At 57.1% G+C, this 11,169-nt stretch overlaps 1 protein-coding gene across 1 annotated transcript; it reads right to left on the reverse strand.

The window, feature by feature from the left end:
* Nucleotides 1-625: 625 nt before the first annotated feature.
* On the reverse strand, nt 626-10,640 carry ENDOU (endonuclease, poly(U) specific). Its single transcript, XM_082073496.1, has 9 exons — nt 10,282-10,640; nt 4,057-4,191; nt 3,830-3,865; nt 3,167-3,338; nt 2,830-3,029; nt 2,456-2,569; nt 2,274-2,380; nt 1,395-1,537; nt 626-768 (listed from the first exon to the last, which is right to left on the reverse strand). Exons 1-9 carry the CDS (start codon nt 10,364-10,366, stop codon nt 654-656), a joined length of 1,107 nt encoding a protein of 368 aa, XP_081929622.1. The 5' UTR covers nt 10,367-10,640; the 3' UTR covers nt 626-653.
* Between the last annotated feature and the right edge of the window lie 529 nt (nt 10,641-11,169).

Here is an 11,169-nt window from a genome sequence, read left to right on the forward strand (position 1 = left end):
GCATAGGGGAGGGGGGTGCAAACCAGCGCTGGGGCTTGGGCTCCTCAGGGGACAGGACTGAAAAATACTCCTCAAATACTCAAATCTTGGGGGCAGTTTTGGGCCCTTCACACCAAGAAACCTTTGAGGTGCTGGAGCAAGTGGAGAGAAGGGAACGGAGCTGGTGAGGGGCTGGAGCACAAGTGTGATGGAGCGGCTGAGGGAGCTGGGGGGTTCAGCTGGAGACCAGGAGCTGAGGGGAGACCTTCTGATCTCTGAACTGCCTGAAAGGAGCTTGGAGCCAGGGGGGTCGGGCTCTGCTCCCCAGGAACAAGCGCCAGGAGCAGAGGAAACGGCCTCAAGTTGTCACCATCCAGGGGCAGTATTTATTCGCTCGGGGGTGCTGCTCTCCATGGCAAGTCCCCCCCTTTCCCTCCATCTGCTGTGACCGGGGAACACGACAATGATGGCACCGGGATGCAGCTTCTGTCTCCATCCCCACATTGCCACCACACTGGGCACGGCCACCACTGTCCTTCCCAGTTCCCTCCAGTACCCTGCACTGGTCCCGCAGCACAAGCACCAGCAGGACCAGTCCTGCCCAGTGCTGCAGACCTCAGTGTGGGGCAGCCCATGGCCCCAGCGCAGGCTTGGGGTCCCCCCCTCTCCCAGCCTCAGGGTGAGATGACATAGGCGGTGGCGATGTACTTCTTGCCATCGCCGTAGGTGGACTTGGTCCAGGTGTAGGTCTGGACGCTGAGGCTGTAGCCACCCAGGCTCAGGTGACACCTGTGGGGACACGGCCTCTATCGTAGCCCTGCTCCATCCCAGCCCCACAATCCCATCTCCAGATGTTCTCAGTGTCCCCACACCAGCCCTGCTCCATCCTCAGCCCCACAGTCTCATCTCCAGATGCTCCTGGTGTCCCCACCCCAGCCCTGCTCCATCCCTGAACCCCACAATCCCATCTCCAGATGCTCCTGGTGTCCCCACCTCAGTGCTGCTCCATCCCCACCCTCACAATCCCATCTCCTCCCATCTCCAGATGCTCCTGGTGTCCCCACACCAGCCCTGCTCCATCCCTGAGCACCACAATCCCATCTCCAAGATACACCTGGTGTCCCCACCCCAGTGTTGCTCCATCCCCACCCTCACAATCCCATCTTCTCCCATCTCCAGATGCTCCTGGTGTCCCCACACCAGCCCTGCTCCATCCCAGCCCCACAGTCCCATCTCCAGGATGCTCTTGGTGTCCCCACACCAGCGCTGCTCCATCTCCAGCCCTCCCCACCCACGCTGCCCCAGGTCTAGTCCGGGCTCAGGGGCCAACCCGGCTGCTGCTGGAGCTCAGGAGGACACTGCTGACCCCACGGCCAGAGGACAGAAGGACAGACGCACACAGACAAGGTACTTACGCCCTCCCAGGCCGCGCGATGAAGCACAAGGTGTAGAGGCCGAATTCGAACTCGGGGCTGCAGCCGATGAAGGCAGAGCCCACCTCCTTGTAGAAGCCATCCCAGCTGAACTGCAGCCCCAGCACGTCAGGGTACGTGTCCCACTAGAGAAAGGGGGTTCAGGGATCAGCCCCCTGGCTCCACTTGCCCCTGGGCGCAGTAGGGCAGGGGGTTCAAGCAAAGCCCATCTGCACACAAACCCAAGCACCCTCCCACCCTCTCCAGAGACAGATCCAGAGCAGCTCTCACTGCTCCCAGGGGCCACCAGACAGAGCCTCCAGTGTCATATTGCTCACTTGTGCTTTGGGAGTCCCTTTTGCCCATCACATCCTCTGTTCTGGACCATCCCACCCATCTTCATCCCCGGGTCACACAGGGAAGCAGAGGGGATGTGGCAGGGCGAGCATCTCTGATGCTTCTGATTTGCCCTGTTCGGGATGCAGCTTATCTGGGATACAGCTGATCTGGGATGCACCTGATCTGGGACAAAGCTAATTTGGGATGCTGCTGATTTGGGATGCAGCTGATTCGGGATGCAGCTGATTTGGGATGCAGCTGATCCAGGATGCAACTGATCCAGGATGCAGCTGATTCAGGATGCAGCTGATCCAGGATGCAGTTGATTTGTGATGCTGCTGATCCAGGATGCAGTTGATCTGGGATGCAGCTGATTTGGGATGCAGCTGATTTGAGATGCTGCTGATCCAGGATGCAGTTGATCCGGGATGCAGCTGATTTGGGATGCAGCTGATTTGAGATGCTGCTGATCCAGGATGCAGTTGATCCGGGATGCAGCTGATTTGGGATGCAGCTGATTCGGGACCCTGCTGGACCACTTACCGGTCCATTGAAGTTGTGGCTGAAGTAGTTGACGATGCCCTGCTTTTCCAGAAGGTAGAAGCGAATCCAGTTGTGAAATCCCGACACCTTCCCTTTTTTCACCTCCCCTAAACACAAGCGAGAGCCCGGGGTGAGCCCCCAGCCCCCAGCCCCCAGACCCCGTCGCACGGCTCGGGCTCTACCTGAGAAGACGTGCTCGAAGCCGCTGGAGTCCTCCTCGCCGTTGCCTCTGGAGTAGAGGCCGAACCACATCTCCTTCAAATCGGCGACGAACTCCTGCTCGGAGCCGTAACGGTCTGCGGGCAAAGCAGCGTGAGGTGGGAGCAGCATCGCAGGGTGGGTGCACGGGGAGAGGTAGAGACACAGCTCCCCCATCCCATTCCTCTCCCTCAGGAACATCTTGGCTTTGCCCAGCTCAATTCTCCCATGTTTGGCAGCTCGGTGCATCCCTCCCATGCTCCTCCAATCTGCATCCCCCCAGGTCATCTCCCACCCAGCTGGGACTTTCCTTTTGGGTGCCCAGTGCCCCATTCCCCCTGTCCTTCCCCACACTCACTTTTCTCGTGGAGGAAGGCGAAGAGTTTCTTCATGAGCTCAGTTTTCATCACCTCCTTGAGGAAGTTGTCCTGCTCCCTCAGCTCCTCCGCCGTCACCTCCTCCTCCCTGCCCGTTGCCCTCTGGTAATTGTCCAGCAGTTTAATGAAGCTCGAGTAGGTGGGTTTGGAGAAGAGCTTCTCATTGACGTATTTGTAGAGCCTGGGAGAGACCGGATCCTGCGCTGAGCGAAGCAAAGATCCCTTCCAAAACCAGCCCTGCGCCCTGCCCGGCCGGCTGGTCCCTGCCGGGGTGGCCATGGGCTGCTGGCCACCCCAGGGATGCTGGTGGCCACTCACGGCTGCGGGGAGCGGTCCTCCTGGTCACCCGTCTCATCAGGGGATGCCTGGTGCTGGGGGTTGAGGGTGATGTCGGTCGGCTGGGCTTTGTTGTGATCGGCCTTGTAAAGCTGCTCCGAGATGCGCAGGAGGTCCTGGTCGGTGATGGCATCCTGGCTCCTGGAGAAACCCTCTGCAAGGACAGGTGGGAGAAGCGAGGGGATGCAGCACCCGCTGCTGCGTCCACGCAGGGGTGTCACGATGCTGTGACACCACGAGACCCTCATGCTCAGCATGGAGGGGTTAGTGGTGCAGGAGTGGCAAGGGGGGTCCCAACGCACCCCAGCCCTGGGGACAAGAGCTGGACACAGTGTTGCAGGCACGGGAGTGTTTCATTAAGCACTGGGGGAGCCCGAAAGCATCAGTCCAGTCTCCCACACACTGGTGAGGCCAAACCTCAAATCCTGGGGTCAGTTTTGGGGCCCTCACACCAAGAAAGAGCTTGAGGTGCTGGAGCAGGGACATCTTCAGCAGCTCAGGTTGCTCAGAGTCCCGTGAGCCTGGCCTGGGATGTCTCCAGGGATGCTTCATCCACCACCTCTCTGGCCAACCTGGGCCAGGCTCTCACCACCCTCGGGGCCAACAATTTCTCCCATATGTCCAGCCTGATGTGGAGCTACTCACCGTGGGTGTGAGCCGCCTCCTCGGCCCCTTCTCCACCTGTGTAGAGCCGAAAGGAGAAGCAGCTCAGTGTGATGGAGACGCGGGCTGGGGGCTGCCCAGGACCACACACACAAACGCACAGCCAAGCAGACAGACACACCCACCCCCCTGCACCCCACAGATGAGCTCTGGTGGCTTCATGGAGCAAGCAGCACCCCCCAGACCCCCCATGGCCCGGGGATGCTCACCGGGTCGGCAGTGCCTGTCGTAATCCCGGCAGCAGCTGCGGTACCTCCGGCACTCGGCGTTGCAGTGGCACTCGTCCTCCTCGTTATAGGGCTCCCCGCAGCGCCCCTCACAGGAGTCGGGGGCCGTGTACAGGTCTTTGGGACAGACAAACACCAGCGTGGTCCGCAGGACGGACTGACCACCCTGCCCATCCCACCTGGGAGCATCCTCCTGCCCACGCACCCCTCCTGGACCATATCTCCACCCCGCACCTATCCGGGATCATTCATCAGCGTTTCGAGGTGGCATTTTGATCAGCTGAATCGCCAGGATGCCCATTGCCACAGGTCAGTCCCCTTCGGCCAGGGACGCACACCCCACCGTGGCCACTTCACACGAGGAAACGCGTTCTTGGCTCCCCACTCCTAACCGCTCCGTCTGATTCACCCTTTTAATGCCAGGTTTGCAAGAGTGTCCCAGGTCCCCGGGCCACATTCCAGACACCCTTATTTGTAACCCACTGTCTCGTCCTGCAATGCTGGGAAAACTGGGAGCTCGCTCCTGAACTATTTATATGACAAATGAGTTGCCGAGTATGTGCTTTATTACACATAATGCAAAGCTAAAAATAACCCAGCAACTCCCATCATGCTTTGAATAGTGTAAGTGTCCCTTCTCAGAAGAACGAGGGACACGTGCCATCAAGCAAAGAGAAGCTGTAGGGGACCAAGATGTTGGGTTTGAACTAAGCTCAGAGACTATGTGCTTTGGGAAGGTTCTTTTTCCTCCGTGTTGTCCATGAGCTCCTGACAGATGAATGGGACAGCCTGGGGGTGACTTTCTCAACATCATTTTGCTCCAGTCAGGAAGGTGACAAGGTGACAAGGTGCTGAGAAGTCATGTCCCAACCTGTAGAGCCATCCCTGGAGAAAAGGATGTTGCAATCACACAATGTCTTAAACACCTCAGGGTCACCAGCGTTTATCTCCAGCCCATGAAACACCCTTTGGGCAAATCCTGATGAGAGTGACTTCCAAGTCACCAAGCTTGCTGGCTTCTTCCTGCCCCCTCATTGCTTGGTGTCTTGTCTGGCATTGCACCCAAGCCATTTGTACTGTTCAGAATCACGACATCAAGGTCTCCCATGTGCTGATGAGAGGAGGAAGAACCTCTTCATCCACCAGCCAACGCAGCTGGTTGGTCGTGCTGCTGAGTCCTGTTTGGCCACCAGGTCCTTTTCTGAAAATCCACTTTATGGAAAGAGGAGAATCGGTGGGAAGTAGTTAATAGGACGTTATTAGTACGAAGGGTTTCCTTGAGGTGACGTGCCCTTGGTGCTCCTTTATTCCCACCTTTGCTTGTACTGATGCCTGGAGAACTGCAAAGAGCTGCCGAGGGGAGGAGCGCCCGTGTTTTGGGTGGTGGGGGATGCTCGTGGTGTCCAGACATCCCAGTGTCACCAGTCCACGCAGTGGAACCGCAAGATCTGGAGCAGCTGAGATCCCCGTCTCTGGGGCAGCATCCCTGCTGCTCCCAGCGCAGCTGTGGGGATAACTCAGCCTGAATCATCCATCCCGGCTCATTTTCCAGTGGGATTGTGCAAGGCGGGAACTGCCCACACATAAGTCACCGCCGAGACCTTCCCGGAGCCGGGGCACGTGCTGCCGGAGCGTGTCCCAGCAAAGCACCGATACCGGGTGTGCGGTGACTCAACCCGGGTCGGAGCCACAAGAGCCCTTGGGGAGCGAGATCAGTGTCGCCCCAGCCCCTGGGGGTCGGGAGCTGGGGGGGGTTTGCTCCTCTACAACTGCCTGAAAGGAGCTTGGAGCATGGAGGGGGTTGGTCTGTGCTCCCAAGCGATAAAACAAAAGAAAACGGCCTCAAGTTGCACCAGGGGAGGTTGAAGTTGGAAATTTGGGTAATTTCTTCCCCAAAGGGCTGTTGGGCATTGAACAGGCTGCCCAGGGCAGTGGTGGAGTCACCATCCCTGGAGGGTTGGACAGACGGACATGAGGTTCTCATGGACATTTTAGTACCAGGGGTGGGATAATTGTTGGACTCCATGATCTTGAGGGGCTTTTCCAACCAAAATGATTCTACAATTTGGCTGGCCCAACCAGCAAATGTTTTCTGGCTGTACAAATCCAGACAAATATTTCGTTCTCATTTTCAGCCCTTCGGCCTGATCCACCCTCCCCGAGCACAGCTTTTTGGACAAGAACAAACTGATTCTCCTTGCTGCCAGAAGAGTTTCTGACCCAGGAAAAGCGGGCTGTTTCCTGAGCAGCTCCATTCACCAAGGTGTGGGGAAACGCCTGAGACACGACGGAGCCCTCCCAGCGGCTCCCGGCTCCGTTCAGTCCACGAACATGAGTTACAGCTGGCGTCAGAGCAGCATCCGCGTGTCCCTGGCCTGACTCAACACCTCTCTCCACTGTGCAAACACCATCCCAAAATCAGCCCATTTGAAGGGCAAATTAACTTGCAGCAAAAGATCTATTGATAGCCTGAGCTCCCCAAATATTCAGTTACATGTTCCTGGCCCTCAAAAGCATCCATAACCCTGGGTGCACAAGCTGCCTGTGAGATAACCAGGTAAAATCTCCCACCGCTGTCCTGCCTGGATGAGGATAAGCAAAGTCATTGCCCAGCAGAGGTGTCACAGCTCCCATGGGTCCATCAGGGTGATGCTCTGGTCCAAAGCGCTGGCCAAGGATGACCATGACACAAGCTGCTCTGCTTCCCAGTTTCTCCTTCAAGCAACAATAACTTTGCGGTTGCATCAAACAAGATGAGACCACAACAAATCCACCTGTTTCAGGACAACTTTGCAGCAGAAGCAGCTCCTTGTCTCCGCTGGTCACCTCACGTCTGCTCTGAAACATCAGCTACAGCTTGTTGGCAGCGTCAGGAGTGATGAAACTCCCTTCTTGCACATAGATCAGCGCTCGAGTTTGGTGCGAGGAGATGGTAACAGCGGCACCGAGTCACAGGCCGGATCCTGGTCAACCGGGAGCCACAACCTGATGCCCACAAGCCAGAGCTGTTCTTTAGCACCTCTCCTAACAACCACAAAGTCATGAAGGGCGAAGCACCCGAGTTCACGCTGCATTTCCCATTGCATCTGACTGGCTCCTCCGCTCACCTCCAGCGCCCACAGTGGGATTGGGGATGAGGTGTTAGAGAAGTATTTCCCTTTGCGGAGGAGCCAGAGGAAGGTGGGTTTGCGTGATGAACGCACAGCAGGACACACCAGGACGCAACTGGTGGACCAGGCTAAAGACCAAGGGAAGTCTCAACCCATCGAAGAGACGGATAAACCACCCTCATCACCACCTGGAGCTTAAGAAACGTGAAATCATCCTTCACTCTTTCCCCTGTGAAGTTCTGCTGGTCCAACCTAATGTGGAACCAGCTGTCCCCATCCAGCCGAGCTCCCCCCCAAAACTTCCAACCCATTGCTGGCCCCTTCCCATGGACGCACCGGCTGGTTGGGCCCCTCTGTCGCCGCCAAGCTCCATTACTCACGGCCAGACACGCAGCCCAGGGCTATTCCTGCCCCAACAAGGAGAATCCAGGGCTTCATCGTCCCCTCGATGCCACGCTGGCTGCTCCGGAGCGTCCCGGATGGCAATGCCGGTGCTCCCTGCTATATGTGGGTTCCCTGGGGAGGAGGAGCATGATGCACCCACACTTTGCCAACTCTCATTATGTGCACAGCTTAATTATAGGTTGCCCAGAGTGGGAGGAGGGCTGGTAAATCCAGTATCCCGGTATTGCTCCATTCCTCCCGTGCACAGCCCTGGGGGGAAATTTGGGAGCATTGGGAAAACTTCTCCGTGGGGTTTTTGGCCACCCGGAGCCCAGCAGGTCCATCAGAGACATGAGCTGGACATCAGGGCCATGAGCTGGTCCCTCCATGTACCACACGCTCCCGTGCAACTGGTGTGAACTGGGGGGCAACTTTCTGCTCCCCAGTTCATTGGAAGTGAAGATCTCTCCTTCCTCCGCTGCTGTCCCTGGACGTTATGTCCCCCTCCAAGGACAAACCAGTTTCATCGAAGGCTCCAGGTCCTCCAGCAACACAAGGAAACCCTGAGGCACAGCCACAAGCCAGGTTTTAGCACCAAGGCTGCTCAGGAGCAGGTTTTGTGGGCTGTCCCAGTGCCCCAGCCCAGAGCTGGTCCATCCCTACCCTGCTCCAGGAGCCCTTGTGGCCTCAAGTAATGCCAAGAGTCACCAGCCCAGACATCCCAGGCTCAATCCAGTGTATCCCAGTGGAAGATGCTGCAGGAGGGGGGGTGTTTGGGTGTATTGGGCAGGAGAGACGCCTTCCCCTGCTACTACAGCTTGGAAGGGACCTGGATCCCACAGGTTCCCAGTCCTGGAGCATGTTGGACATGCTGACCAGTATACCCAGAGGCACGAGGGTGACCAGACTGGGACAGGTCAGTGTCCATCTTGCCTCCAAGGGCATCTTAATGCTGGCTCTGAACCCCAGCACAGCCGCCCCATTCTCAATGGGCATCGCAACCATCCCTGAGCGCATCTCCATCCACGTCCCTGCACCACCCGGCTCAGCCGCTCCAAACCACACCAGGAAAATAACAGTGAGGGGTGAGGAGCAGGACAAGCGACCAGGAGTGGGTATGAACCTCCTCACCCCATTCTGCTGCTGGAGGATGAGGAATCATCGAATCATAGAATCATTCTGGTTGAAATAGACCCTCAAGATTGAGCTCAACCATAACCCACCCCATGTCCCTGAGAACCTCATATCTGTGTCTGCTCAACCCCTCCAGGGATGGTGACTCCACCACTGTCCTGGGCAGTGTCCACTGCTTCATGACCCTCTCCATGAATAATCTTTTCCTAATATCCCATCTGAACCTTCCCTGAGGCCATTTCCTATCGTTGGGGAAGATTCCCCAGCCAGCAGCTCCTGGATGTTCCATAAGGAGCCCCGGGTGCTCCGGACTCCCATGCTCATGATGCTTCAACCCAAAAGCAGCAGGTCCATGACAGGGTCTCCCCACCCAGAAAGGGGTCACCCCTGTGCATCTCCCCCTCAGTGGGCAATAACCGACCTCCCAGCACCATCTGAGCCAAGGTGAGACAATCTCTGGGCACGGGCAGAGCAGGCAGGAGCTGCCTGCAATTCCTGCTGCCAACACAGCATTGCGACAGCCTCAACCCCCCCGGGGTGCGTTAGCTGGCACAGCAGAGCCGGGTTTGGTGTCACAAGGACCAGGTTTGGGTTCTTTGTCACCCCTCAGTCACTTCCTACCCTCCGCCCTGGGCTGGGGACCCTGCTGACCTGTCTTTCTGGAAAACCGCCTTGTGTTCTCCAAGAGCTTTGAGTCACCTGGTGCTGAGGCTGCTCTGTGAGTCCATCCACTGGATCAGGCACAAGCCAACCCTTTTTCAGCTCAAGCCCTGTTGGGTTGAGGAGCTCATATCGCTGGGGTTGGACGTTGGGTGGATGGCTCCAGCAATTGTGCATCCCTCTTGCTCCTTTGAGATGCCCAGGAAGAGCAGGAACTGCGGTGGGAGATGGAGCAGATCCCATGGTGCCTGGGGAAGGAGGTGAGTGCCCACAATGGAGGAGGATGGAGATGGAGCCCATCTCTTCTTGCAGGTTTCTTTCCCAGCCTCACCGTGGAGGATGATGCCTTTTGCCTTGGGATGAAGCGGCAGCATCACCTCCAGCCCAGCTGGACAAAAAGGCCACCAGCATCCTGGCTTGTCCAAGTGCTGGTGTGGCCAGCAGGACCAGGGTAGTGACCGAACCTGTGCTGGGCACTGGGGAGCCCAAACGGCAAATCTTGAGGGCAGTTTTGGGCCCCTCATGCCAAGAAAGGCCTTGAGGTGCTAGAGCGAGTGGAGAGAAGGGAACGGAGCTGGTGAGGGGCTGGAGCACAAGTGTGATGGGAGCGGCTGAGGGAGCTGGGGGGTTCAGCTGGAGAACGGGAGCTGAGGGGAGACCTTCTGATCTCTGAACTGCCCTCGATGAACTTGAGGGGCTTTTCCAACCAAAATGATTCTGCGATTCTATCTCCTCCCTCCTCTGCCATGTCTCTCCACCTCCCTCTGCTGTTGGAGATACAAGACCAAGAGATGTCCCCAGCGGGCAACAAATCAGCGCTGCCAAGCCGGCATCACCAGGGGCTGCCTTGTCTGCTGAGCACTGAGCTCTTAGCACAACCCTTTAATTTTCCTCTATCATCACTTTGTGATTCTATTACCTTTGTTCGAGGAGGCATCCAGCCTCTTATTTTCGCGTGGTCTATTCTTTGCTACAAGCTGCCCAACATGGAGCTTCATCCCCATCCTCACCCGCCATGCTCCTTCCCTGGACTCCTTGCTCTTTCCTAGAATATTTCTCCAGCTCTTCCCTCACCCTCAGGACCTCGCGGAGCTTCTGCAGCTCCATGGGAATCGCTGGTGGGGCTGGACCTTTACGCTCCTGCTCCCAAGGGAAACAGCTTGTGGAGGACACGGGCTGGTGGGTTGTGGGGCTGCATGGACCACGTTGAGCCCCCAACAGGATGCTCTTCACCGCCTGCACCAGGAGAACCAGACAAGGGTCAACTTTCCCACTCGAGAGGAGATTCCTCCAGCCGAACCAGCATCCCAAGGAAGGGAAAGCCCCAAGACACATGCATGGACCGGCCAGCCAACCTGAAGGCAATCCTCAGGCCCAGAAACATCTGGAGAACATCCAGCTCCAGTTTGACTCTTCCTTCCCCACACACGAGCCCCTTCAGTTCAAGGCTCTTTTGGATCTTGAGGGCAAATACCTTGGAAAAGGCGCCAGATTTGGGTCCAGACGCCAGGGAATTGCCATCAACTTGCTGCTTTGCATTGGCTTGTTGGACATGTAGCTGGGAGTTAAAACCTGGGAGATGTTGGGCGTCAAAACCATTGAGCACGGCCACCCGCTGCCTTGCAGAGAACCACAAAGCCCAATTTTATACTGGGGGGGACTGGGGTGGACATGCTTCATGTCAGGAACCTGCATTGCTCGCAATGTTATTTAGGTGCAATGGGGACTCTTTTATTTGAAGCGACCCGTTCATTTGCATTGCGAGACTGAAAAGCGCAATTAATGCAGCAGCGCTCGGGTCCCTTGT

The sequence above is a fragment of the Streptopelia decaocto genome (assembly GCF_964273445.1).
Source record: "Streptopelia decaocto genome assembly, chromosome: 27".
NCBI lineage: Eukaryota > Metazoa > Chordata > Aves > Columbiformes > Columbidae > Streptopelia > Streptopelia decaocto.

Excerpts from the sequence above, each read along its gene's own strand:
- ENDOU (XM_082073496.1), bottom strand. The coding sequence starts at position 10,366 with ATGGGGATGAAGCTCCATGTTGGGCAGCTTGTAGCAAAGAATAGACCA. Across the intron at positions 4,192-10,281 it reads GGATGCCTCCTCGAACAAAG|ACCTGTACACGGCCCCCGAC; the intron begins GTAATAGAATCA and ends TCTGTCCCAAAG. Across the intron at positions 3,030-3,166 it reads GAGGACCGCTCCCCGCAGCC|GCTCTACAAATACGTCAATG; the intron begins GTGAGTGGCCAC and ends GGTCTCTCCCAG.